General features: G+C 39.1%; 3 protein-coding genes and 2 long non-coding RNA genes across 8 annotated transcripts in view; 2 read left to right on the forward strand and 3 right to left on the reverse strand.

Moving 5' to 3' along the window:
- Positions 1-677: 677 nt before the first annotated feature.
- Positions 678-8481, reverse strand: patl2 (PAT1 homolog 2). 2 transcript variants are annotated; one of them, XM_088324381.1, is made up of 19 exons: positions 8321-8481; positions 7294-7456; positions 6029-6279; positions 5898-5957; positions 5779-5832; positions 5557-5715; positions 5214-5279; positions 5001-5149; positions 3865-3939; positions 3669-3792; positions 3484-3601; positions 3303-3409; positions 3182-3235; positions 2976-3118; positions 2652-2808; positions 2453-2593; positions 1591-1688; positions 1364-1504; positions 678-1157 (listed from the first exon to the last, which is right to left on the reverse strand). In XM_088324381.1, the coding sequence occupies exons 1-19, from the start codon at positions 8342-8344 to the stop codon at positions 1124-1126; spliced, it is 2118 nt and encodes a 705-aa protein (XP_088180507.1). In that variant the 5' UTR covers positions 8345-8481; the 3' UTR covers positions 678-1123. The 2 variants fall into 2 exon arrangements, with proteins under 2 accessions (XP_088180507.1, XP_088180506.1); XM_088324380.1 differs by having other exon boundaries at positions 3182-3241.
- pkmyt1 (protein kinase, membrane associated tyrosine/threonine 1) overlaps positions 8046-27717 on the forward strand; it is a 40458-nt gene continuing 20786 nt past the window's right edge. The window contains exons 1-4 of one of the 2 annotated variants that reach the window (XM_088324384.1): positions 8046-8116; positions 12471-12607; positions 21466-21531; positions 25542-25616. The gene's annotated coding sequence lies outside the window, so the exon portion shown is untranslated. Of the gene's footprint in view, positions 8117-12470; positions 12608-21463; positions 21532-25541; positions 25617-27717 lie in introns of those variants that run through there. The other variant, XM_088324385.1, reaches the window with a different exon arrangement.
- On the forward strand, positions 8753-10258 carry LOC148347760 (uncharacterized). The gene is made up of 2 exons (XR_015848117.1): positions 8753-9153; positions 9883-10258. It is a non-coding gene; the product is annotated as an uncharacterized LOC148347760 (long non-coding RNA).
- Positions 10342-11753, reverse strand: LOC148347761 (uncharacterized). The gene is made up of 2 exons (XR_015848118.1): positions 11516-11753; positions 10342-10807 (listed from the first exon to the last, which is right to left on the reverse strand). It is a non-coding gene; the product is annotated as an uncharacterized LOC148347761 (long non-coding RNA).
- LOC148347762 (transforming growth factor beta-1-induced transcript 1 protein-like) lies at positions 12880-27531 on the reverse strand. Of its 2 annotated transcripts, XM_088324386.1 has the most exons (12): positions 27351-27531; positions 24849-24899; positions 24442-24590; positions 21864-21919; positions 21625-21770; positions 21423-21489; positions 20900-20984; positions 20581-20811; positions 19053-19226; positions 18899-18980; positions 17121-17269; positions 12880-15613 (listed from the first exon to the last, which is right to left on the reverse strand). In XM_088324386.1, the coding sequence occupies exons 1-12, from the start codon at positions 27523-27525 to the stop codon at positions 15347-15349; spliced, it is 1632 nt and encodes a 543-aa protein (XP_088180512.1). In that variant the 5' UTR covers positions 27526-27531; the 3' UTR covers positions 12880-15346. The 2 variants fall into 2 exon arrangements, with proteins under 2 accessions (XP_088180512.1, XP_088180513.1); XM_088324387.1 differs by lacking the exon at positions 24849-24899.

Below are 27717 nucleotides of genomic sequence, written 5' to 3' on the forward strand. Positions count from 1 at the left end.
GCTACACAGAACTCATGGCGTGCTTTAAGCTTCCATCGCGTCATCCCGTCACTCAAATGGGCTCACTCGATTTGAAATTAAAGGGCACCTAAAAAGAAAAAGAAAAATCTCACCCTTAACTTAGATTCCTCACTCAAAGACCAAATCCTTGTATTATGAGGTCAAGGAGAGGTTAACCTCTCACATACTTGGCTGATGCACAAAATGTCAACACGTCAGTTACAAAAGAGCACAGCGTCAAATCTCAACAAGGATTAGGTTATTATTTGGAATTGTTCCATTTGAGATTAAAAATCAGAACCTGGTGAGATTCAGGGGCTTGCTTTTTTTTTTTTTTTTTTTTTTTTTTTTTTTTTTTTTTTTAATTCAAAATAGTTTGAGAAAACAGATTCCACCCACAAAAATCAAATTCATTTTTAACATTTACCATTATTACAATTTCCTACTTGACCAGCATTTTTATTGATTTTCATTAGTACACTTCAGTACTGTTTAAGTATTCCTTTGTCTGACGAACAGTATGTCGCTTTATGTCCAGCTCACTTTCGAGGAATGTAGCACGTTGGTGTCGCAGAAAAGAACGCAGTCTTGTTTTCTAAAAAAAGTAGACAAATTATGATACAAGCAATAAATCTAGGCTGTAGATTTTCAGTTTGGGAAAGAAATTCTCAAATCACTCATCTTTTAAGATTTTTTTTATTTATATTGCAAGTGCTCTTTCAAGGGTGAGAGTTAAATAATTCTTCCAAAATGAAAATTACATATATACACTTTTTTTTTTAAAGGAAGCTACAACAAAATTAGTACTATAAACAAAAAGTTTGACTGTACAAGCAATTTTTGCCATCTGCTTTCCAACTACACAACCCTCAACCTCTGATCATAAGCCATTTTCTTGGAATTATACAAATACAAACAGCTCGATTGTGTTTATGACCATTATCATATCCATTATCTTTTCAAGACAGAACAAGAGTGAGGTAGAAATCTATAGTTCAAGCGTGCACAAAAGAGTGAGGTAGAAATAAAAATTAGAATATGTACATTACACATTGAACCTCGTCAATCACAAGCTTTTTGTTTCAATTTCACTCAGCGCTTTCTACAATGTGGAAACATCCAGTCATGATGGGAGCGCCAAGCCTCCGGTTGCAGACCTAAATCAAAATACATGGTGTTAAGTTCAAGAAAATTTTCATAGGAACCCCCATAATGTTGCTCGTTTTTGTACAAAAAAAAAAAAAACAGGACATGATTATTTAACTTAGATGGGTTTTACCAGCGTTCTGGGATCTGCGAGAACGTAAACAACAACTGGTTCAGGTACCCATTTAATTTTACTGGATATTGCCGGAGAACTTACTCCATGTTGCTTTTCAGCTGGTGCACCGTTCGCTTGTCCAGGTAGCGACAGAATAGAGTCAGCAGATTTGAGGGCAAAAGCAGTGGCTCCACCAGTGAGCATTCAGAAAGCTGCCCCGCAACCTGGAATATTGTGTTGGTCCTGAAAAGAAAAAAAAAAAAAAAGAAAAAAAAAAATGGAAATTTGAACTGAGCTCACTTTTAGGAGCCAATGAGTTAAAGTGGTACCATGTCTCAAAGTCCCCAATGCTGGGATCCAGTGGGACACCAGAGGAGAGCAACTTTTCTCCATGTGAGAGTAGAGCATAAAGTAGCGAAAGCCCAAACTGAGTGAAGCAAATGCAAGAATGATTAGTACAGAATTGAATAACTGAATAAAATGTTTTATTCTTTTCCATCCGTTTTTGATTTCCTGCATCTTATGGTACACCAAGAGTTATGGGTTCCTGCCTTGCTCAGTCGCTTGGTTTGAGAGGGGCCGCATCTTATTTTACTGTGATAGTTTTCTTTCCCTTTTCTGCCCATCTCAATAAAGTGATTAGGGGAGGGAAAGTAAAACAGTGACAATAGAGCCGAAGGAAACTTTCAAAATGTGAAAAGGGTTTACTGAAAGTTAGAGTAAATGGTTTAATTTAAAAAAAAAAATAAAAAATAAAAAAAAAAATATATATATATATATATATATATATATCAGTATATTAATCTTTATCACATAAATAATTGAGGCTTTGGTACATGCATTTTGATATTTAGAATTATTTTGAGTATGTGGCCATTTTAAAGCAGTTTTAGGGTATCATTTATCTGCAAGAAAATACAGCATTCGTAGGTTTTTTTTATTTGAAAATAAAAAGTGGACAGTAGATATAATTTTTTGCTCCAAACTTGAAAAACTTTCATTGGATAAATTTGAGAATTGGAAGGTTTTTCTTTTTTAGGTCACAGCTCGTCTTTAGATTGGGATGGTGGGTCCCTTAAGTTAAACCAGTTGAGAACCACTGCACTGGAGTGTAACTGACTAAAATACCTGTGCCACTAATGCTCATTATGCAACTTTCAGCAGTAATAAGCAAAAAAAAAAAAAAAAAACCTTGTTCTGGCACACCACTGAAAGACACTCATTTGTGGACAGGTCCTCCGCCGATGTCAGAATTCTAAGCATCGTGATCAGCTGACTGAAGGTCAGGCCTCCAATCACATTTCGAAGGGGAGGGTAGAGCACAGGGAGATTCTAAACACAGACACAAATCAATGTCAATTCTGACATGTCAAAACCCTGTTGGTCTTGCCTCTTCTGTGTCTCTGTTCATCAGAGTTGGAAGGTTGGCCGTGACAATCCTCAGGATGTTGGTGGCGGCATCGTGCTTTAGGAATGGTAAGAGGCGCGCAAGAAGCTTTTTGCCTTTGGAGATTACCAGGAAAGGAAGAAATTCCCCTTCCGAATTTCTATATTGATAAGAAAAACGAAGTCAAGATGGGGAACTTTAAAAGTTATTCATCTGGAAAATATAGACATCTTTAGAAGGTTATACATTTGGTAATCTCAATTAAAACGCTTGATGAAATGTGGTTAAAACTTAAATACATTTAGTCTGATCAAATCAGTTACTCACAGAGCATCATGGTGCTGCATTCTGCAATAGATGTTCTCTACTTTCTTCTGAGTCTTCTCCAGTAACATCCTCTCCTCAGGCTCAGCCAAAACCTCAGTTTTCACCCTATCCAACTCTTCCACCTCTAACAAAACAATGAACAGCTGCAGAAGAGAAGAAAGATCAGAGATGGAGTGGAAATAATAAAATGCAGCTTGCCACTGCACCTTTTCAATTTCACTCAGAAGCTCCAATTTTTGCCGTCTTTTATCCTTTTGCTCCTGTAACTTTAACATTCACGTCAGCGGGGAAGCGAGAGATCTAAAACACGAGTCGGTAAAATGTCACCTCAAGAGGACCCTGAGTTTGAGCGACGTGAACAACTCCGATGGCACGGCGAGGAGAGTAGCAAGTGGAGACTGCCACCTGTCCGAGGGAGCCTTCAATGTGCACTACTGCAATTGCAAAATCACAGACAGCTGAAATCTGAATTCTTTTGGATATAGTCTGTTAAAAAGGCATAAATTGCCTGGTGTGTAAGCGTCTATTTTCGTGATGTAAGGAGTCGTGAGTTTAGGGGGTTCCCGCTTGCTCTTGATGCCAAGCTCTTCCTCTGCCATTTTTGCTTCTACTCGCCTGTAGTACTCCTAAAACAATTCACACAAGTAACATTTGAACAAATAAAAACTATTGCTGAACGCAATACTTTCATACCTGATAATAGTAATCCTCAAGGATGGGATTCTCGCTTTGCAACTGGATCATCTGAAGACGGATTATCCATTCCTTCTCTTTGGCCGTCATCAGATTACAGTAAGGATCCCAACTTTCCGATTTTCTACAAAATAATTGTAAACTATAAAAACAGAGGCACCAGCTTGTGCCCAATTTAACCAAGGCCAGTACCCACCTCTGGAATGCATGTTGTTTTTGGTTTAAGACGCGTTTATGTTGTGGGTGGAGCTGTGTGACAGGACCAGGAAATCTGCAAATTATTTGACTTAAAATTAAAAGCAGATAGACAATGCGTAAAGTTCTTAAAAAGCAGCCTCCCTTTAGTGGTAGCATTTGTTTGGGCTGACCAGAAAACCAACAAATAGTCTATCAAGTTAGAGAATGAAAATAAATCTGCACAAAAAAAAGGAGGAGTCAGAATGATAATTATCAATGTTACATTTATAATGGACTGTAGTTACAAATAATTACAAACCCAAATTATCCTTAAATTATGACCCCAAACATTGTTGCATGCTTGGAAGCTATTAATATTTTGGCATGATTTATGGTGTACATTTGAATATTTCCAGTTTTGCCCCACGTATTGATGTACAAAAATGATGACCCATTGTGCTGTATTGCAATTTTTGTTGCACTGCGAGTTCATGCGTGGACCCTTTAAGAGAGGATGTTCCGCAAATGGAGGCGACAGATTGAAGTTATGTGCTATGAAGTCAGTCTGTGTGTGCACGATAAAAGTGTAGGTTACGACCATCAGTAGCTCTTGTGTGCATGTGTAGACGGCCTGTTATTTTGTGATTAAATTGGCGACGAGACCTAATCAGTGATTGTGTGCGTCATTGATCATCAAGGGGAATTATAGTACTTTTATATCAGTGTTATCCAAACCTTTGAGTCATGGTACATTGAAAAAAATCCCGCAGGACAACAGTCAGTACCGCTGCATCGCCGTTATAGGTAAATCCAAATGAAAGCTTTTATTAGACTGGACATGTACACATATTGGGTACTTTCCCACTTCCTAGTGTGTGAATAAAATAAATTTAAAAAAATAGAATAAATAAATAAACACTGGTTCAGACGATAGTTTTGTGAAAGTAAGTGAAAAAATAAAGTCAAGGTTCATAACCCAAAAGTTCAAGAAATTTACATTTTTAACAATCATTTGATATTTTACATAATTTGTATCATATTGGAGTATTGTTAAGGCTCAAACAACAGTGACAATAAAATAACTTGACACACAAAAAACAAATACTCACTGAGCTATTTGATAGGGTATAATCTACATTTTGTTATGCCACAAACCTGAAATGTTGCACCGGATTGGATGAGGGGCTGTACAAGGGCGATGGTCTGGGCGAGTTAGGGCCAAAATTAAGATGTAACATTTTGGGGCTGAGTGGCTCCGGGGTGGAGGGGCTGACCATGTTTGTGGGATACCTTAATCCTGATGTCTGAACAGTAACATTTACGCATCAGAAAAAAAACTAGATTCCTGAAAAATGAAGCGGATAGTACCTGATTGTAGTGCTGCCTCTGGGTCAGTGGCAAACGGGAGAAGGGGGGACCTGGCAACATGGGGACCTACAAGAAAGAAAAAAAAACAGTTAAGGTTAAATATCAAGTAAAGAGTAACTAAAACCACTCTGCTGCATAAATGCCTGGCTGTTCTCCCCTAATGTATTAAGCAACTAAACAAATGTGAAAAGGTTTCTCTTGTCAAGATCTTAATCTTTGAAATGTATTTAATAACTAATGCCCCTGTTCATCTTTCACAATTACTTTAGCTCAATGAATGTGGAGAAAGCTACCTCTAGAAATGAATTATGAACTAAAATAGGTTTTTGCATTTGTTTTTCACCTGTAAGGGGCCTCTCGGGCTAAAGGGCTGCCTTGAGTAGGGCCCCCAAGTCTCCCCTCCTCTCCTATCCCTTAAGGAGGAAGCGTGATCCAGGAAGCTAGAGGACAGATTCTGGCCTCTAGTTCCGTGGCCCTCAATCACACACACTATGGCGCTGTCCTAAGACAAATAACCAAAGATGAGGCTGAAAGTCTTGACACTCAGACTTCAAATCGTTTTCACCTGAAGTATGGATCCGGAAACTCTCCTGGCCTTTCGGTATGATGGTTCGGTCCACTGTGGGACCAAAGAGTCAGTTTGAAAATGTGCAGTATATTTTTTCATTTTTAATCTACACTTACATCCTCAAATGTTTGATGGTTTATGGCATTTCCACAGTCCACAATGGCGCTATCCAAACTCTATGAAGTTGTAACACAGGAAGTGAGAAGACAAAAAGAAAAAGAAAACTAATAAAGGAAAATCAAATCACTTTGAGGCTCGGACGGCCCTCCACAGTCCTCATCACAGCAGGGTCTTCAAAGATCTGAGCCCGACACGGCATCCTCCTTTGTCCTCGCCCTCTGTTCCTCTGCATGTAATAGGGCAGTCGTATTGGAGGAGTGGGCCAACAGTTTGACCGAGGTTTGGGGTCAGGCGGCGGCGTTGGGGGCCGAGGTGGCAGATCCCCAAACTGTAGGAGTGTGCAGTTGGTCCCATCTGGCATCTCCTGAGCTTGTGGGTCTGACACAAAAACACAGTTACAGTGGAAATGTCAAACGTCATTTATAATAAATAAATAAAGGAGAAAAAAAAATACCATAAACAACATTAATCTGTTCTAAAGGTGAAGATTTCAAAGTGAAAGTGCCGTTAAGAAGGGAATAGAAACCAATGGTATTTCTCAACCCTTGGCACCCCAGATTTAAAAATAAAGTATATACTAAGAAGAATTTGAACGCCTAAGAGGGGCAAAAACCAGAAATCATGGCCAGGATAGCTCAAGCCACAGCCAAACTTGCCTCAAAGGGCTCTACAGACCAGACTATTTCAAACTACGGACTATTGTTGCACCATCCCCGGATCTAAAACCTACATGAGGGCAAGGAAACACTCAAGAACCCCAACGTGAGGTTCAAATCTAGGCTTAAATCACAGCTTATGAATGACCTATATTTCATGTTGACAAAATCAGTACCGAAACCTCCAGTGAATGAATACAGTACAAAATTTACAGTAATGCGTCACAGACGCACCAATTATTTACAAATGGAGACAAAGACATTGTGGGAAGTAATTCAGCCAAGAGCATTTTGGCATTATCATGATGCCGTGAGCCAAACTAATGGACAGACATTCTTAGGACAACCAAAAGCTGACAAGCATCCTTGAGAAAACTTTACATAAGCACCAACACCCCAAGGTTCGAATCTTATAAGTATGTAGGCATGCAAAATAGTTTGTACTTAATGTCGTATGTTGGGGAAAATACTGAAAAGAGACTGAAAACACATTCCAAAGCGTAGAGGTCGTATGGCGAGGAAGCCTGGGGGTCTACTTAATCTCATTTTAAAAGAAAGTGGTCTAGAAAAATGTGCCTAGTATAACATCAAAACTAACAGTTTACAATTTTACAAAAAAAAAAAAAAAAAATTCTTAAAACTTTTTATTTTTTTTAAAAAATCTTGCCCATTTAGAGGAATGTACATCATTAATAGGGGCAGGGGAGAAGGTTGACTGATCTGATTAAATACAAACCCATGCCAAACGTCTCCTCATTGTGGATATTGATCTCCTCATCGTCCTCGGCCATGGCCTGCAGGAGCCCGCAGTCCATGCTTGTTTCTGCCTCCTCATCACTCCAATCTTCTCCGTTTTCAGGCCACTCAGGTTGATGAGAATCTTCTGCTTCTTCAGCTAACTGGATGATGAAGAAAATGCGAGGTTGTTTAATTGCACATGTTTGGTGACATTTCATTGATAGTTGAGCAACTGATTAGGGGAATCAGAATCCCCCCCCAAAAAAAACTGCTACGAGAAACCAAATGAATAGATGCCTAGCGGAGTTGTTAGAATCAGCATCTCACACATGACAAGATTACAGCTGACCTGTTAGGTTGCAGAGACCTTTCTTGCTAAAGGACTTCTTGAACAATCTCCGACCATTGAATCTCACACAGGCACATAGAAAAGGCCGAGTCTACCCCCAGTGGGTGGGCGGCCAAGACAGTACAAGACTAGGCAATAGCATAGATAAGACACTTTTTCTGCGTCATGCTGGAAAAAGGCTCCACAGCATCCAGTACAATAGTTACAGGAGAAAATGCGGTCTCCTGGTTATTTCTGGTATAGTAAGGGTTGAAGATAAAATAACCAAATGTGCAGTAAAAATCTTTTAATTCGCACCTTGAAAAATACTTAATTTAAAAAAAGAATATTAACCAATATATCAATGAATTGATTTAATCTCAATCTAATAAAATAAATGATCTCGGCGGCAGTGACGTCACATTTTTACCATGTGATTGGTTAAAATAGTTAAATGGACTTCCCCTTCAGCACTTCTTAAAAGAAGTATTTAGTGAGTATAAATTGAATTAATATATACATTTGTCCTGATTTAGCGAATAAATACTACATGTTAACTAAATCCACACCGAAATGAAACGATAAAAAGGCGCAATTTCACATTCGACGAAGACAAAACCGAAAATCTCATCGAACATTTGAGAGAAAGCTAGGTTAGCTTTAGCTAAGAACACAGCGCTGGAATTCCTTCACTTACTTCTGTTCTCTCTGAATCACTCATGGCGTATTTTGATAGGAATTGTTATTCCCTGACAGGTTAGGGTGGAGATACATTTTATTTCCGTCGCCATTAGAGCCATATATGTGCCGAATTAAACTTTAATTGAAGTCAGCTGTAGTAGGCCCAAAGACACTGGTGACGTCATCACGCAGGTTCGTCGAAGACGCATTGATTATGCAAATCGTGACATCTAGTGGTCGGAATTAAAATGACACTGATCTCTTTCGGACTATAAGATGGTTTCATTTTGGACATTCTGCAATTAGTTTATCATATTTATTGTTGCCATTTGTTATACGTTATTATAAAGTGATTAACCCATTCAATGCCAGACGTTTCTCACAAATGGGTAGTTGTCAGATAGATGGATAGATAAATAGATACTTTATTCATCCCCGTAGGGAAATTTTGGCCCAATCCCATTTCTCTCACTCGGCCCCGAGAACCCTCCAGTGAGGTCCCTCGATAGAGGAGTGCCCTCATCGAGTCGAGTGCAAAGTGGAAAAGGTTTGGACAAGACTTGCAAGGTTCCACCCCTGTCCAGGAGATGGCGGTAATATTAATTGGCTGTAGACCTTAGTGACGTATAGGCCTACGTCACATGTAAACAACTCGAGTCTCAACCTGAGGCGTGTTCAGTAGTGTGTCAGTTGGAGATTTCGTGCAACGTTAAAAATGCCCGCTACAGCTGTGTTATTACCGATTGCCTGAAAGCTCATCATCTTTTCCGTGTCTCCAATCAACGGAGGAGAAATGTGCTATACTGAAGACAGCTTCGGCGCTATGTAGTGCTGATTCACCTTTACAAGGTACGTACACTCAGTAAAAAAATGACCCGTTCGGTCAAATACAGTAAGAGTAAACATACAATGCACGTTCACATAATACCCTATGTTTGTGTAGACATAAATGGCAATCTACTTATTAGTATCTTAATGCCATTTTATGACACATAGTAGGGGTCTTGAATGTGTGACATGACGAAAAGTAAACAAACACAAGAACAGTCCACCTGACCCTTAAGCTGACATAATATCGTCACCAAACTTCCCTGTACGACCCAAAAACCTTAGTTCATAAGGAATTTAATTCAAAAGAGTTGTCATTGGATATAAAAAAGGTGCTTGATTGCTGTTGTTTGGTCATGGTTGTTTTCTGTTGTTGGTGTCAAGGGATTTGTTCAGACCAAAAAAGACAATCGACTTTGGCTTGGACAGATCTATTGACACTAACAAAGATATCATATAATGAAATTGTGAATATGCTTGATTGCAAATAGGATTTTCGAGAAGGGTTGTTCAAACCCTCACATTGTGTTTGCTGTTAATAACATCATATTGGAATATAATATTGTGAATGTGCTTGATTGCTGTTGTGATTGTCATGATTGTTTTTTTTTGTTATTAGTGTCAATAAATTTGTTCAAACCAAAACAATTTCAACATTTTTTCATGATGCTTACATCACAGTTAAAGCGGTCTTTTTCTTTTCTATGCCCACATTTATGTCTAAAATGTTTGTTTTCTATTGTGTTCCAGAGTGGCTGTCCCATAAGCATGGACAGGTTGGACAGGAATGTTCCCATCCTGTGCTTATGGTTGAATGTGGAGTCAGAACTCATTCAGGACTTAAGGTTGAGCAAGAAGGTTATGTGGGCCCTGCAGGAGCTGCTAAAGAGGGAACAGGGCCATGGCTGGAGGTCCTGATCTACGTGTACTGGCTGGCCCACGCTCTGTCCTACCGTGTGGTGTCACGGGTCTTCAGGGTTCCCAGGTCCACCGTACAAAGAATTGTCCACAGTTAATATGGAATAAATTGCCCAAAAGCCATATTTTAGGCTCTTTAAGTCAGACCCACATTTGCATTATGTGCTTTTCTGCATTACTATTCAATAAACATCTTCATTTTGAGTAACACCTTGGTGGTTTATTTCATAATGATGTGAGATACTGCGTGTGAACTATGTGACTGTTGGACAGAAAACAACTACAAATCACTCCAGCTTAAATAATACTTTACTTTCAGAAAAACAAACTCACATTGGGCCAAAATACATAATAGTAAATAAATAATGTGTCACAAATTTTAACAAAAATATACCAATACTTCCATGAAGCTGGAAAACACAAACTGGAACTTCATTGAGTTCTTAATAAAAAAAAATATTTTCCTTTTATAAAACAAAGGGAAACATTGCAGAGATGTCACTGTTCTGGAAATTTGTCCACGAGCTTCCCAAAAAGGACGGGAACCGCTCAGTTTTGGCCACAGTTTCTTCGAGACTTTTCCTCACTCCGGCAGACTCCACTTTCAAAAAGTCAAGGAGTGTATCGTGCTTCCTTTTTTTCTGGGTGATTTGGGGTTTGGCGCCGGATTAGAAGGTGCCAACGACGTGCCCGGTGGTGTGGATGGCGTGGTAGCTGTGATGGTGACCAGCTCTTCCACGGGACGTTCTACAATGGCCTTTAGGTTGGGTGGAAAAAACAAGAATTACTTAATGCTGATGTATTGTACAAAAACAACTGTGTATACGATGCTCAACTAGTTGATGTGAGACATGAAATTGACATGTTATTCTTATGGCTGTATGAGCCTTCTATTGGCCAGCATCACATATGCTTTAGAATTGTCTCCACATTTGGACAACATTTTGAGAAGGTAATTCGTTCACTTAATATGTGTTTACAGAGAAGACAGTGAACTATGTGATAGTAGTTTGTTTCAACTGTATTTCCACGTGAAATTCGGAGACATTACTCGTAATGCATGATGAAAACTAATGCATTCTGATCTCACATGAAAGAATCATATTGTAAATAAAACACGACACCCGAAATTGTGTGCAGTAAACAAGCGCTTATGTCCAGAACGGTATTCTGACTATGCTCCTTTAGCGACTGGCCATGTACATGAAAAGCACGACTCGTTTAAGATAAAAACAGGGATGGGCTGAACCGTGATTTTCTGCACAGTTATCCTACTTTACAGTTTGTAGCGTGAAGGTTTTTTTTTGCCAGCTCCCTTGGTAGATTAGTGCACTTCGTAAAGTAGCGATTTTGCAATGTTCGTGTTTTAACGCGAAAATACGATTTTCTATTGCATTTACGTCTAACTAAGATATCTCAATACATTTTATTGCAAATACATGCGTGGTTGTGGAAAACTACTTACATTTGTGTGGTTCCTTTTCGGGCATCTTTGTTGATATTGAGAATTCGCAAAGCCTTCTGGGTAGTCACTTCGCTGCCAAGTGAGGTCGAGAGCCCCCTCGGTCTTGAAGTGGTTACGACTTGGTTTGAGGGCACTTCTGCCTCGGTCTTGAGAGTATCGGGACACACCCCATTTTCACGTGAACGCGCAAACCGAGTGACTAGGGCACATAGCGAGTGAAAGTGCGAAGAATGGGACGCAGCCTTACACTTCCAGCAGTATCCTTTTGTTTTTTATTAACAGATTAACAGTATGGCCTCGGGGTGCTGTGTTGTAGTTTAGCAACAGCGGAGTGGATGACGTCACACGCATCGTCACTCAATTTTTGCCATTTTGACTCCTTTTTGAAAGCCTTTAAAAAAGGTGGTTTTGTAGCTATCTAGACATACGACATTAAAATAAAGCTTCAACCCTCATCTTTCACCAGAAAACAAAAACTATCTTTCTAGGTTTTACCATTGTTCAGTAAACAACAGTTAAACTTTGCTTGAAAGTACTCGTTTCCCAAAAAACTGAGAAAAAAATGGCTTTTTGTGAAAGGATACATTTAAAGCACAACCTTCACTTCTTTGCTTCTTTTCTCTCCATTTGTGATACCTCCAATATATAAACAATGCTTTCCATAAATCAAAAGCACTTTGCTTGCGAAATAAAATGTTATTGCAAGAGCACTGATCCAAAGCATGCAGCATGCATGAACTTTGCAAGATCTTTTCAGCGTGTGATGTTTCCGATGATGTGATCACACGATTTAGGTCACCGTGGCCGCCGCGTTTCTTCGGACGTGTACGAAACAGCATCCCTCTCTGCCCCGACGATGACGATGGGACTTGGTCATCTTTTTTAGACAGAAAAAAACCCATGGTTGAACGGTTAACTGTCCTGCACTTATCTATATATTTTTCTATTCTGACAGCACTGCTTCAGTACGCCTACACGCCATAAGGGCCGCCCACACACTTCAATCGCTGGATACAGGAAGCAAGACTAGTAGCAGGGGCTTCCTCGATGTGTGAACAAAGATCTAAACAAAGCCCCTCCTGCCATCTAACGGTGATTTATCATACTGAAATCTTTCCCAGAGGCTTTGTACCTACTGAAGAACTGCTCAAAACAACATCTTTTTCTGTTTTGGGACTCAGAGACAATGCCTCTGAAAAAGTTTTCATACATTATGGCACTAAATGAGTGCCAAAATGTTGTCGTTGCACAACTTGTATTGCATCACAATAAGGCATTTATTACAAAATATCAAATACATTTGTCATTGATACATTCCTCGCAAAGCGCATGAACAATTTTCAAAATAATCCACCAAAAATGAATACAAGAAAGTGTTTTTTATTCTTTGGATTTGTTTTTTTGGTAGCAAAGTGCATACAGTATTGTAATATGAACTGATAATCAACATTTGATTCCGACACAACATATATGCTGTACAGAGCGTTAAACATTTGAAAATTCCTGCAAAATGCTTTGGTATACAAAATTAAAGCAACACTTAATTCTCAGAAAAAACACCTTTGGTAAAAATTAGCCTAAAAATAGATTTTAGCACATTTTGTAAAACATACTAACATATATTCTGTAAGATCCATCATATTAAGTTCACTTGTGCGCCAGTTTTGAAACGATCGTGAAAAAAAGTCAAAATATTGTGTTTAAAATAGCTTTCTTAAAATAAAACTCGAGTAGTTGTTCTTTAGAAATTGCATAATTTGCATTATTTTATTTGAAACAGTCACGTAGGTACTATATTTGCAGTTAACTTTGCAAATGAAATCCCTTAATTGAATAATCAATTATAAAATTGGAAAAATAAATAAAACCCCATCAGGAGCAGAGCGTGGCTGACCATGTTTTGCCCATCCCAGATTAGGTTGTAATATTTAAAAAAAAAATCGCAAGTTATCAAAAATATTACTACTTTATTGCAAATTTGAAGATTATAGAGGAGAACAAGGAATTATATTGTAGTGTGTTGAAGATTTTTGTTTTGTGCTTTGCTATCATCTTGTGGCTTTAAGTTCTAAGAAACTATATTGAAGCGAATCGAGTGGTTTAAGTCTTTTCCCAATTCTAAACATGAGTATATTAGACTCCTTTCCTGCTCCTTTGCGGCAATGATTGCTTTCTCTGAAAACATCTTTGTGCCTTTGTCAAATCCGCGTAGTATATACAAGTTTTACTTTGGTGCCGTGTAGTGCATTTGAGCCAAGGAACTACTGTAATCCCTCGCTATTCAGTGCGTCGTACTTTGCGGCCTCAAAAAAATATTCACTTAGGAATAACAAAAATATTGAAACAAAAATGAAACTTTGCTGCCTGTGTATTGCATGCCCGATCGCCGAGCGCATCTATTGTTTCAGACTGTCCCACTGTGGCCCAAGTAAAAGGAACTGCACTATTTTGGCCCTGATCCATTATCCTTACATAACTATTGTTGAAAGTGCGGGCCGAGAGGGCAAAATTGTGTGATGCGTGGCTGCTCTTTTCCCCCGCTCTTTTTACCTAAAATGAGCAGCACCTATCCGGCAGCAATCCAATATCCTTGGTTACTATTGATACGAGCAGGGGCTGTTAAAAACAAAGTCGACTACTTCATGGATTTTCAAGCGTTTCCAGGCAGTGTTTCCCATATCATTTTGTGAGACCCTGGAGGGCTGACAGGCTAGGGGGGTATGCTCCCTCTGGAAGGAAATGTTGTACATTTTAAAAACAAATGCATCAATCTGGTACATTATTCTAGCAAAAAGCTTGATCTGTGATGAATGAGTGCTATTGTTGAGTATTTAATCATAAATACACTAGTTATGAAAGGCAATAAAACAGCAAACAAGTCATATCCACAAAGCATGGTTAACAAAATTGTCTTTTATAGGAAAAATAAAATCTGCATCATGTAAAAATAAATAGTGCTCCGAAGCTGATGATGTACTATTTCAAAGGTTAGTAAACAGACCAAATCAGCGACAGGGTTTTAATTTTAGTTAAATGTAACACTAATATCAGTGATTTGTTAAATTTCAGTGTGATTGTTGTGATTGTTGCCATGACAAGGTGCCGGTTCTTCTTTGAGGGTTTACAGGAGGTTATTGTAACTTGCAACTTGTAAGCTTTAATAAGGGACCCTCTAAACCAAAGCAGTTTCCTGCTCTGAGCAATTTTGTCTAATTACTTGAGATGGAAGTGGCACGTTTTTATTCTCTGTTGAAAACATCGACAGTGCGACAAGGCCCTGGGCAGGTCTCTGCGTGAAACGCTTTTTTCTGTTCGCCGAGAGTTGGAAAATGTTCAACTTGGAGAAAACGTGACGCTCATTAATTTCACATTTTACCCAGCCATCTAATCATAGTGCAGGCAGGGCGGGACAAACAACACAACAACCGACGGTCATCACAGGGGGAGGGGCTGACTGACCAAGATTCCTTCTGACTGAAAGACATACACACCATGGCGATTATTTATATAACGGAGAAATCTAAAAGTTATTTCGAATAAGTTTATGGACCCCGGTGATACCAGAATTTTCCTATGTATGGGAAACACTGCAGGGGGTTCTGGTCCCCATTAACTGCAACAAACGAGGGATTACAGTATGTTAAAGTGAGAAAAGAAGCTTCATTCATAGTTAGCCTTAAACACGTTTTTTTTAAGTGTTCTGCCATCTCGAAGCCTGCAAATAATAGGGGTTTACTGTACCCCAAAGAGAGGCTAGCTGCACCCTTGATTGCCACAAAAGGAAATTTTGACAACAAAAGGCACGAGAAGAGAAAGCGGAGATCCGCAAATTCAGCCGAAGAGCTTGATAAAGCACGGGTGGCAGTAGGGCTTGTTCTCCTGCTCCTTGAAGCATCCTTTGCTCAAGGGCTTGAGGCAGAAGTGGCACACCAGGTGATGGGGATGAAATTTGGCCCCCATGGCGGTGACGCAACGGCCCAGGATGGGCTCCTGGCAAGCTTGGCACATGCTGCCCCGTGACTGATGGTAGTGGGCCTCACACAGCGGCTTGCCCTCGTGTTCGAAGAAGCTTCCATTGACGAAAGGGCTGTAACACTCCTGCAGGGTGGTTGAGAGGTTTTTTAGTTTTTTTTTTCTTGTAGTGTTATTTTGAAAAAACACTGAGTAGCTTTTATATTGGGAAACACATGAGAATCATTAGTACAGTTCAAGTTGGATTTTTTTTTAAACAGTCTTAAAGCCCCAGTGTGTAATATTTGACCACTGGATGATACAGTATTGTCTAATGTGAACAAAAACCAGTGCCCAAAGAACCGCTTAGGGGCAAGATGCAAGACAAACATGGTGGCGACTTCGAGGTAAGGAATTCACGATGTAAAAGAAATACAAATATCTCGGCCGATGATTTTTTTATAAAAATTTACTATTGCCTAGTATTCCTTTTTGCCTAGTATTCAAATGAATTTGTTGTTGTTGTTTTTTTTTACTGAATGAAAGTTTTTTGTACCACTAGGATGCACTAAATATTACACACTGACCTTTAAAGGAGCTCTACGGAATTTGGAACTCGTTTACTCGCATGTTATCATTGCAGCTTCTTTTAACCTGTTGGTGATGCACGTGCAAGTATGTGCATCGTGCATGTTGACTCGAAAACATTTGGGCAACTAGCAGAATTGATACTGAGTTACAAACTTAGTTGGAATTGTAGATTGAGCATTAAATGGATTTCTCCTCCTGAAAAAAGATACTTGCTCTTCTTAAAATGAAATCACTTTATTTTTGGGTTATTTTTGCTTGGTGCTGTTGGTGCCTGCACCAAAAGTAATAATGCACCTACTAATGTACTTGAAGGAGGCATTTATATACTTATAGCATTTTCCATACTGGTTAAAGGTTGGTCGTATATTTCTCTATGGAGTGTAGAATGCTAAACTTGCAATTACAAACAAAATAAAAATGCAGAAACGACCAAAACATCACTCTTCAACACTCCCTCTGGCCCCATTCTGGAAATAAGCATAAGGGCTCTACAATGACACTCTACTGGTGAGGTATTTTCAGGGGGATACGATGCGCCCACAGGCACTACGTTGGAGACCCCAGCTCTAAGGGTATATACAGGGTTGGGTAGGGTTACCGGTACTTTAACTGCATTACTTTCAATTACTTTTGGATTACTCCAATACCAAATATGCTAATAAAAGACAAAAGAAACTAAATATGAATAAAATGATGACTCACAACACGTGATAAGCTTTCTCTCCTGGCTTTGAGATCTTTGATCTCTGGCAAAACTAACATAAAATGCGACAGAAACAAGATGAAAATAAATCCAAACAGCTTGATAACATCATTTTTGCCGTTCTATGTATTCCGTTACTCCCTAAGCCTTCACAAAATGTAGTAATTTTATTCATATTATATCATTTTTTTTCGTTTTTTTTTTCCGGTACTCCAGAAAAAATGATTTGCGACCATTAAGACTGATATAAAAATATAATTGTGAGGTAGTAAGTGTTTGTATGTACTGGTAACTAAATTCCTAAAACTACTCCATGTACCCATATCCTTTTTAAAAATTATCTAAATATCATTCACTGACCCTGCAGACGAAGCACTGCGGGTGCCATAGAGAGTTGAGGGCCGAAATGTAATTTTCCAGGATGGGTTGGTTGCAACCTTGACAGCGTGAAGCGAACAAATTCAGGAAACATTGCTGGCAATACTGCTGGTCCTCGCGATCGTGGAAGCCTGAAAACAAGAACATTGACACTGTATATAGAGTGTAGGTGATGAAAAAAATATCCTTCCAGCGTTTTTACATCTTTTTCATGGCCAAATTCGAGCCTTTTTTAAAGGTGGTGTCCGTAATTTAAAAATGTTGCACTTGCTGTCGCCATCTTCTGGCTGAAATCTTCATTGCAGCCTCTTACAAGCTGGTTGTGATGTGCTTGCAAGTACGAGACTCTCTTACATGCTCTCGAATAAACTCCTTTTTTCGTCTTTTTGTGATTTGGGTTGGCATTCAGACTGAATTTGAAACAGTCCTTTTCTTACTTTCACCATTTTCATCATAAAATCTTTAAAAAAAAACTTCGAACACGCGCGTAAAATCACTCTAGTCCAACCCTGATCCTATAGCCTACAAGGTTGTGTTTGATTTTCTGACTAGGTCACTGCAAGGCCTAAATAACTTAGATTAAATATCAACATATTATCCATTTTTTAGTTACTAGTCCGGTAATATTGTGGGGGTTCTTTTATATTTTGTCCGGAAACCCCAAAGTGACATGAGAGGATTTTGTTTCTAAGTACTTTATGCATTAGGACGACAAATTTTGTTGGAACAAGAAACTCCCAATGTTTCCCTCTTTTTCTTTTGTTGGGGGGAAAAGGATGAGAAAAAGTTTTCTTTCCACAAAGCTGTTTTAAGGAAACTATATTAATTATATGAGATAATTACCTAATAATGGAATATTTTCCTAATAGTAGAATAAGTTCCGTTACAGAATCCAAAAACTGTAAAATTATCTACTATATCAGTGTCTATTTTTGTATTTATTTTTTTTTTGGTAAAACATTTCTTAAACTATTGGGGGGGGGGGGATCTATATATAAATATATATATATATTTATATATAAATTAAATGAAATGAGGAAAAAAAAGGGAAAATAAGCAATATGAGACTAATAAAAATGATTTGCTTTAGGCGCTCTGTAATTTTGAGAAATAAACAATGGAATATTTTTCTTTCGTTAACAGGGATAATTTTCTTTACAATATTAAAATGGAGCAAAATTCCTTGATTAAAGATTTTTTTAAAACCATTTTTGTGAAAAATAAAACCTCAAAGTTTAAACTATTGATAACAAAATATGAATGAAATTTGAAAAATGTACAAATACAGTAAACTGGATTTATTACTCAAGTTAGGGGTTCTATAATTTAGAGATGCAAACAAAGGAATAAATTCCTTAAATTATATTATTTTCTTCACTTATTTCTAGATGTGATTATTATCTGCTATTTGCTATATAAGAATTGTATTAATTTGGATTTTTTAAGAAATCTCATTATTATAGTAAAATTGTAAAATATAGAAAAATACTGTAGTAACATATAAAAAAATACATGCAAAATTAGTTAAAATGTAGTGAGATAAGAATAATAATTACAATTAATTTAAAACGAGTGAAATATCTGTTGTGCCACTATGACCCTGGTGGTTAGGGGATCCGTGAACCGTAATACATTCATAGTTAGCCTTAAACACGGTTTTTTAAGTGTTCTTTTATTTTATGAGTGCTTTTTGTTTTAGGGTTTTTTTTTAACATGAACATCAGTCCTATAAGAGTATCCGTGCCCCTTCTTCAGTTTACCTTCCTCGCCAAACATGCTGCTGCACTTGACGCAGCAGAAACATTCTGGGTGCCAGTTCTTGTCCAGGGCAGTCACCATTTTCTGACCAGGCGATAAAAACAAACTTTAGAACTTTAGATATCATGTGTGTCAAAAATGACAGGGGAAACCTACATTTAGTATAGGCTTGTTGCATTGCGCGCAGTGAGGGGAGAAGAGTGCAAAGTAGTCCGACTCGCAATACGGCCTCCCGTCTTTCTCGAAGAAGTTGCGGCTGCCCAACTCCGTCTCGCATTTCGTGCAGACAAAGTGTTCGGGATGCCAAACCTTGCCCAAAGCTGTCACCACCTGTGAATGAGGAGGAACACATTTACCCTATTTTCTGCACCGTAAAGCGCTCGGAATGATAAGGGGCACCCCCAAAAATAATCTTTTGTCATATATGTTCCAGATACAAGACACACTGGACTACAAAGCGCATAGATTCAGCAAGAGCTACCGTATCTATTAGTTATAAGCGTATTTATTAGTGCAACCATTGATCAAGGCTGGTTTACCAGGGATTCCAAGAGGGAAGTAGAAATCTCCAGGTATGAGAGATTTCTTTATTCAGGACCCGGTGCTGTGGATCTGCAAACTCAGTGAAAGTGCTTAAATCTAGGCTTAAAAAAACGGTATTTAATAGCTTACGATTGATTTTGACCTCATACCATTGTCATTTTGTCCTTGAGGGGAAGGATGACCCAGGTCGTGCATACGTTTCGAACCATCGTACTGGCACTTGGACCTGATGCATGGCATCATGTAGAACAGGGGTCAAGAACCTACGGCTCGCCAGCCATATATTCCTCTTTTTATGAGTACAAATTGTTCCGAGACAATCGATTGCATGCAAATGTTCTCCATACTTTCATGATCGAGGCCTACAGATTGGTACTGTCCAGTTGTTTCAGCTGTACATCGCTAAGAAATCCTTTGTATGGAGTTTCATTTAATAATCGGTGTTCATTGTTGAGACACCTTATTTTGATAAATCCACATAACAAACTGTAAATATGCCAAAACCCCAGTAGAGCACCTAGAGCAATTTGATTGAGTGAGCGGTAAGGATGGGTGGAGCCATGCAAAGAGTGCAAGCACTCCTGTCTCTTGCCCTGTGCCGAAGGTAAATACGTCGGGTTCTTTGTTTGCAGAATTCTGTGATATATTTTCCGAAATAACTGCTTGCACCTTGTTTTGAAACCATTATCTATAAAAAAGGAGGAGGTGGAGGTGTCCAGGAGGCATCTTTATTAGATGCCTCAGCCACCTCAACTGGCTCCTCTCAATACGACCATGGGTTCACCACCTGTGGGGGGCCAAAGGGGTCGGGTGCGTAGAGAGCCGGGTTACAGCCGTAGGAGGGGTCCTTGGCGCACCAATCCCCGGCTACAGAAACTGTCTCTTGGGACATGAAGATATAAAAAAAATGCAAAAAAGCACAATGAGGGAAACACCTTTTTGGTGTATCTGATGATGAATCTGACTTTTGTGACATCCAGTGGATATATTTTAAAGGGCAGGTCATTGTAGCTCATTTGTCTCGTGGGCCACATCAAATGATCTTGCAAGCCCAATTGGGCCCGCGGGCCATGAGTTTGACACATACGTCGTACAGTACACTCAATTTCACGTAGTTCCTCAATACCACAGAACTTCTCACCTGTCCCACAACCGGTTTCTGGCAGGCGAAACAGTTTCCTTTGGATGAAGTTTGAACCCCTTGTCGGGTCAGGTCGGATTGGAGTAACCCAAGCATGCTGTCCAATGAGCCACCTGACGAAGCCTGTGGCGGGACCACCGACTGCTGTGGTTGTTGTTGTTGCTGCTGCTGCTGTTGTTGTGCTACCGCCGCTGCTGTTGTCGGAGTTGTCACGATCAACGGACTTACAGGCTGAAGCAAAAACAATGTTATGGTACATTCTATTGAATGATTAGACCAGATGCAATATTGCTTGGGAATAACATTTCCAATGACTTACTGTGCTTTGGACACGGAAGTCTGAGAGAGATGCCATTAGTTTGTCCAACTCCAACGTGGCAGATGTCGCCGAAGGCTTTGCACAGCTGAGAAAATATAAACAATTATGTAATGAGTAAGACGTCATAGGTTGTTAATCAGTGAAGTGCACAGAGAGACACAAGTTGGTGCTAGAGAAAGTGCCTTTCTTCTCTCTTGCAAAAACGCCCCCTTCTGATTTGGTTGCAACTTATAAATTCCACCAATCACCCACGTGCAAATTGGCCGCATTTTTTCCTATTTTTTTTTTCTTCTTTTTTACATTTAAGAAAAAATACTAGGGAGCTGAAATTCCCCAAGTAACACTTTTGATGTGCAAAATGGCTCTATCCTGTCCTCTTTGTAGTGTTGACTTTAATTGTATTCAATAATTTATATTCCCTGTCTGATGTATAAATGTTAAAAAACACAAAATTATGAAAATATTGAACGCGTTGTATTTTTCATGGCACTGTAATTATATCAAGAGCAGTGTTTGTTGCTACTTGGAATTGTTGAAGTCCTTGTCCTTCATCTTGTCATCTTTAGTGGGGAACTGAGCCAGGATCTCATCTGGAAAACACACAACATGGGATAAGAATCGCTCGATTACTGGTAAGGACAAAGAGTCATTGTCCGAGAACTTTGAGTTTTCGTTTTATAACCTTAACAAAATAACCTCATAAACAAAGCACAACATGTACTGACCTGTGATGTTAAACTGTGTGGCGTTGAGCTCCTGCAGCAGATGGTCCAGTTCGCTTAGGCCTCCTCCCAGCAGCGAGGAAGAGAAGGCCGGGGGCGAGGGTGATGGGGGGTCAGCCGAGCGGGGCGAGCGCGATTTGCACACCGTGCTGTTGGACAGATAACGCAAGAAGCGTGAGCATGAACCTGTCCGGCAAAGATTAGCGAACATGTAACGGTTGTGGAGGAAAAAAAGAGATTACCTGTAGAGTTTCTCTGGGTTGGAATTTTGCGAAGACTTCATGGCTGCAGAAACCGTCTGAGAAGAGAAGATATTAAGTGTTTCGAGAATTATTTGTACTATATTTTTTACAAGAAAAATGTTTTTTGTACAACCGAAATTATCCAATAACTTCCTATTGTAAGGACTTTTTCAAATGGATTATTAAATACTTAAAATGGACGAATGCAGCAGATAGCTTATTATTGTAATATTTATCATTTTTGACCAAAATAAGAAAGCCCCGTGTATTTTACTACATCTCTTAAAAACTTTTATTACAATTTTTCTCGTTTTAAGTCAAATTGAGTTACTAACTCTCATGATGCTTAATCAGTAACAAAAAACAAGCTTTTAGCTTCAAAAAAGTTGGCAACCCCTGGCATAGAGACTGGTATAACCCATAATAATAATGCCAGGAAAGAATATTTGTTACCAGTCGTGCAATGAAAAGTACTGCAATAAACACTTACCAGCATCAAAAATTCCCAATTAAGTCTCAAGATATTGACTGGATTTTTCACAGTTTTGTGTGCCTGTTTAGGGTGGTCTTTGAGCCAGTGTGCCTGAAATGGGCAATTTTGTTCCTGGCTGATCATTTTGTTCATTTTGCTGCTTTTTACAAGTAAAAAATATTTTAATATTTCATGTAAGGGAAATTATGGTTTAAATGTGCCTTTTATACTCTTATACCCAATATATACTCTTGTACTTTTGTACGCTTATATCTTTAATAGTATACTCAATAAGTGTGTGGGTTTACGATTTGGCAAACACCTTCAAGGTCAGGAGAATAAGTTCTTAGGCACCGAGGGATGTGCCTCTGATTAAAAGGCTACAACTTGAAAGCCACTATGAGGTCTGCTAACTGGTTCATCAAGATGGCCTAGACTCTCACATTCCAAGCCGCTCGAGAGCTTTCCTTTCTTTTTACAAAGTTTCGGTTTTAGGAGAGCTTGCCTCCCACATGCCTCCCTGAAGTTATAGAAACGCATTGGGTTATAAAGTTTCACTATCCTAATTGCTCATTTATTATACTCGCACGCCATCTAGCAATTAACATTATACACTGCATTTAAATATGTTATTCCTGTCTAAACCAATCAGATTAATTTCCTGTGTTCATAAAAACCAATTAGATTAAACTAAAGAATTTCCTGTGGCACAACAAACAAAAAACTAAGCACCCTGGGTAAGGCACACTGGTTGAAAAACACTGATTTCGAACACTGCAAAAAAATCAAATCATAAAGTAAATATTATTTTCTTTTAAGCATGTTTTTAAGCATATTTTTGAATTTATTTTATTTTAGCTTGTTTTTCTAGCAAAAAAGAAATTATATATAACGGTAGTTAAAGTTAGCAGAAACTGTCCTAGTTTGGACAGGTAGAAGGTAGGTTGTTTCACTTATTTTTTCTCATTTAGGTAGAAAATATTTCCTGATACGGAAATATATCGACCATCTGCTTAATATGTCAATTTTGCTGATTTCTAAGAATTTTTTTAAACTAAATTTCATTTAAGAAACCTGATAAAATGTCTAGTCTCGGGTCAAAACTTTTGCAATCGTTTGCATTTGAAAAGGCGGTAGATTTTCTTTTTAAAAATAAATAATATACTGTTTTTGTAAAGCATGACTAAAACCCAAAATGTGACAGTAATTTAAAAGTGCGCCTTATAATCAGGTGCAGTTTATAGACCAGAAGTAGAGTAAATTAAATCAGACAACCAAATACTTCTAGAATAAAACCACCATTTATGAAGGAATCAATTCAATTTAGTTGTATCTCACTAGATCTGCTGGAAAATGGATTGGTCTCTCAGGGACTGTGCTCTAATGGTTCAGATCCTCCCTCTCAGATACAGCGATATGACCTCTGAGCCTATTAATGTTACCTGTGGTGTTCAGCAGGGCTCGGTACTTGGTCCCCCCCCATTTTTAGCATTTATATGCTTCCATTAGGTGATTCAAGTAATATATTAGTTTACATTACTATGCAGATGACACACAAGTGTATCTGCCAATGGAGGAAACTGGTCCATTAAGTCATGGAAATTTGGAGGCCTACCTCTCTGAGATACAAAGATGGATGTCACTTACTTTCTTGTGCCTCAACCATAAGAAAACTGAAATGTAACATCATGTGCAGCCCCCTCTTCAAGGTTTCTTTATTTTCCTCATGCTGAGTGTTTTGAGTTTTCCCTTGTCCTCGTGTAGGTTGCAGCCCTTTGAGACTTTTTGTGATAAAACGCTATACAAATAAACAATAGTTGACTAATTGTAAAAACAGAATTCCTAATATTTCTATTCCATCAAATAAGTTGTTTCTTTTCTGATTACATTTTTTAAATGCCAACTTCACTCTAAATGTAGTTTTATTTCATGCGGTTTATTGTCCGGTGTGCCTTATATATGAAAAATCTTTAGAGAAGGAATATATTTGAAGATATAAACAGGTACGCTTAAGAGTCCAGAAAATACGGTACATAAAAGGAGCCAACAATTCTTTGGAAAAATGGAACTCCAAACCCCTGAAGGTGGGTTTGCTCCCTTCAGTACCTGCTGTGGTGTGTAGGCGGGCGGCGGTGGGCGGATCTCGGCAGGGTTCTGCAAGTCCGGGTCAATGTTTACTGGAGGATCGGACGTTAGGAGGACCGGGCATCTAGCGAGAGGGGCGCCCGTGCTCTCCAAATCGGCGAGGAGGGCGTCTGCATTAAACGGAATGGGCGAAATCTGTACAGTTTATAAACAACAGCTGCCATGGTACTTCCTGGTGGAAGAATGTGCTTCCGTTTTGAGTTTATTTATTTTTCCTGGTCAAATGACATGTTTGGTTCATTTGTAGCGATTACCACCAGGAAGTACACGTGATGTCACAGTGAACGTGTAGCATAGGCGCAGCTTTTAAATGCATGCACGGTGTTTTACATAGAAAAGTGGAGAAGCACATGCAGACAGTTACGTACCAAAGACAACAATACGAGGACTGAGAGGGTAGTTAAGTGGCTCAGGCACTCCTGAGGAGAAACAGGACAGCTTCACAATCACAACTTCGTCACGGACAACGCTGAGGCTCTTTAAGGCTTTACAAATCTATTCAGCTGTCCAGACATGCTGACATAGAAAGGATGCAGAAGAGGAAGAGTTTTTGGCAGAACTTTTTATTATTTGTTCCATTATGCACCAGCCATGACCCACCCCCTCACTTTTGAATTAGTAGCAGTAATACATCATTGTGTACTGATGATTCATGACGGGATTACTGGTTTAAATGAGTTCATGAAGCCTTCGCAAATAATGTACAGCTGTCTTGCATTTTTTAGAGGCAGATCAGTTGCCTTGTTGCCATCAGTATTTGATTATGCTCCTTTAATAGGCGGAAAGTCAAAAGCAAAGTAATGTGTACACTCCAATTTGGCAGAAATTTATATATACGCAGAGTTGACGTTTTTCAACAAACTCAGATTTGATAGATGCCCCAACAACAGGGCGCTCTAAAGTAAACACCCCAGTCCAGATTTCCTTTCTGCATGTCCAACTTTGACTTAACCTTCTGCATAATGTGTACACACTCAAGCCTGACAACGAGGCACGCAAAAATAGCCAGTATTGTCAGCCTTTTTTTGATTTCCTTGCTCATAGGTTTTTCTCTGTGCCAGATGTGTGTACTCGTGGCTGACAACGAGGCGCTCAAGAGCCACTGTGCCGACAGTCCAACTCCCTTGTCCACAGAGGTAAAACTTTTTGTCTTTGCTCTTAGCCCTTCACTATGTTCAGTGTGCACTCATGGCTTACGATAGGGCTTTTTGAAGCACTGCTTTTCAATTGCTCTGACTTCAGGGCCTACTGTTCCGAGCCTAACGGCAAACTTCGACCCTAAATTTCCACCTCTCATATTTATACTCACAAATAAGCATTGGCGACACCCTAATTAAATAGCCACATTCTAAAAAAAAAAAAAAAAATATGAATAAAGCATGAACTGAAACATAATAATATTTGAATTATGTAGTTAATAAAGGTTAATGTAATCGTAAATAGATAAAAAAAATAACATTTTTAAATAATTTACAGTACTTTCTAGCAGTGCTTTAATGGCAGTACACCATTTTCGTATCAGTCGTGTTTCGCAATTGTTTCCATCTTTGACTCAATCGTTGTCAGTTTTCCACTTTTTCTTCCCATTATGACTAACTTGGGCCTCATTATTATGGGAAGAAAACGGAAATAAAACCAACAAAATCACAGTAAAACGAGATGTGGTTCTTCTCAATCGCACCACTTTACTGAGCAGGTAGAATAGATCGAGCAGGGCGTTATCGCCATCTATTGTGAAGGAGAGTCATTGACACATACTGATTGTTAAGTGAACAATAAAGGTCCAGTGTGACTTGCATGCACTCTCAACTGACAACAAGGCGCTGGCTTGTGTCCTTGCACATACAGTTGCATATGACAATATGAATAAATTCCACATTATCCAGAGCTTAAAACGAGGCGCTTTATGGATACCACGGCATCAGGCAACTCAGAAGCTTAAAGCCCCGGATAAGAAATAATAATAACTAACTAGTAATATGAATGCTTGAATTTAATGACGTGATTGAGCAATGGAAAAACAACTCAAATTCTGTACTTGAGCTTAGTCTTTGCATGTTTCACAGGGTCTAAATATAAAATTTAAACGCTAGATCTCATCTCACAATTGAAAAACAAAATTGTTAAAGTTTTCAATCCGAGCGTTTCTTTTGGATTAACCCGGAATGAATCACAGTCCCCCCGTCACCCGCCCCCTTTCTTAGACACATTCAGCTTGTTCATATAAGGAGGTAAAATTCTCCCAATGGGAATTATGCCCATATTTAGAGCGGGCTCGTCCAAATTGTTTGTCTTGGCCGCTGCTGCATGCTTCCTCTCTCAACACATTAACTTACAAAAGTACATATTTGGGAGCATAAAGTGGACAAAGCATGGCTACTATGAGCCAGTCCGACTGGCCTATCTGATCCAGATGTGGAGAGTATTTTTGCATGGCTGCATTCTTTCCAAAAAGAACTCAATTGGAAGAATAGTAAAAACATCCACATGAAAATAACGATTGAGTTCTATTCTCATAGTTGGTGGGTTTTTGTGAAGGGAAATAGCAGCATGGCCTCAGGCTGTTTGCAACCACAGTCCTCCACACCTTCTCATTATGTTTTTCGCCAACAAGAGGAAGCTTTTTACAATTTTGACTTCCTCTCAATCCATCATATTGTCAATATGTACAAAGACTGGATGACGAGCGTGTGCACACAAGCCATCACTGGACCGCCAACTTTCGTATTAGACACACATTTCTGTTTTACATGGTTCGGGTAACAAAAAAAAAACAGTCACCCAGCGACTGGAGGGAGCTGATTTCTTGCAGCCGGAAATAAAGATCCCGTTACACAGCTTTTAAAGAACAACACACTCTCATGACTTACCCAAATCCTCCATAGTAGAACACCCCAGCTTGAATCCTGTGTGATATATACCGACGCTTTTGTCCGGCTGCAATAACTTCTCATGCACCGTTATTCGCCCACACAGGAGGAAGAGGAGGAGGGCGTCCGTTCTTTTTTTTTTTCCTCCCTTACTCCTTTCCTCTTCCTGTCTCATGCCTTCTCGCTGTCGGGAAGGCGTAAACTGAAGGGAGGGGGTGGGGGGAGAATGCGCTTACCCAGCCCGCATTCCCTTCACACATGACGTCACTATATGACTGGCTCTAGGGAGACATACCCGGTCTGTGAGGGACAAATTCGGGGTTGAGTGGCGCTGATGGAGAAGCAGTTATATGTCTTCTAGTTAAGT

The sequence above is a fragment of the Urocampus carinirostris genome, chromosome 19 (assembly GCF_059441175.1).
Source record: "Urocampus carinirostris isolate Australia breed hairy pipefish chromosome 19, RoL_Ucar_1.0, whole genome shotgun sequence".
NCBI classification, from domain to species: Eukaryota; Metazoa; Chordata; class Actinopteri; order Syngnathiformes; family Syngnathidae; genus Urocampus; species Urocampus carinirostris.

Excerpts from the sequence above, each read along its gene's own strand:
- patl2 (XM_088324380.1), bottom strand. The coding sequence starts at position 8,344 with ATGAGTGATTCAGAGAGAACAGAA. Across the intron at positions 5,280-5,556 it reads GCCCGAGAGGCCCCTTACAG|GTCCCCATGTTGCCAGGTCC; the intron begins GTGAAAAACAAA and ends TCTTTCTTGTAG. Across the intron at positions 3,242-3,302 it reads AAACTCAGGGTCCTCTTGAG|TTACAGGAGCAAAAGGATAA; the intron begins GTGACATTTTAC and ends TGAATGTTAAAG.
- LOC148347762 (XM_088324386.1), bottom strand. The coding sequence starts at position 27,525 with ATGAGACAGGAAGAGGAAAGGAGTAAGGGAGGAAAAAAAAAAAGAACG. Across the intron at positions 21,920-24,441 it reads CCGCCTACACACCACAGCAG|ACGGTTTCTGCAGCCATGAA; the intron begins GTACTGAAGGGA and ends TTCTCTTCTCAG. Across the intron at positions 20,985-21,422 it reads AAGGACTTCAACAATTCCAA|CTGTGCAAAGCCTTCGGCGA; the intron begins GTAGCAACAAAC and ends ATATTTTCTCAG.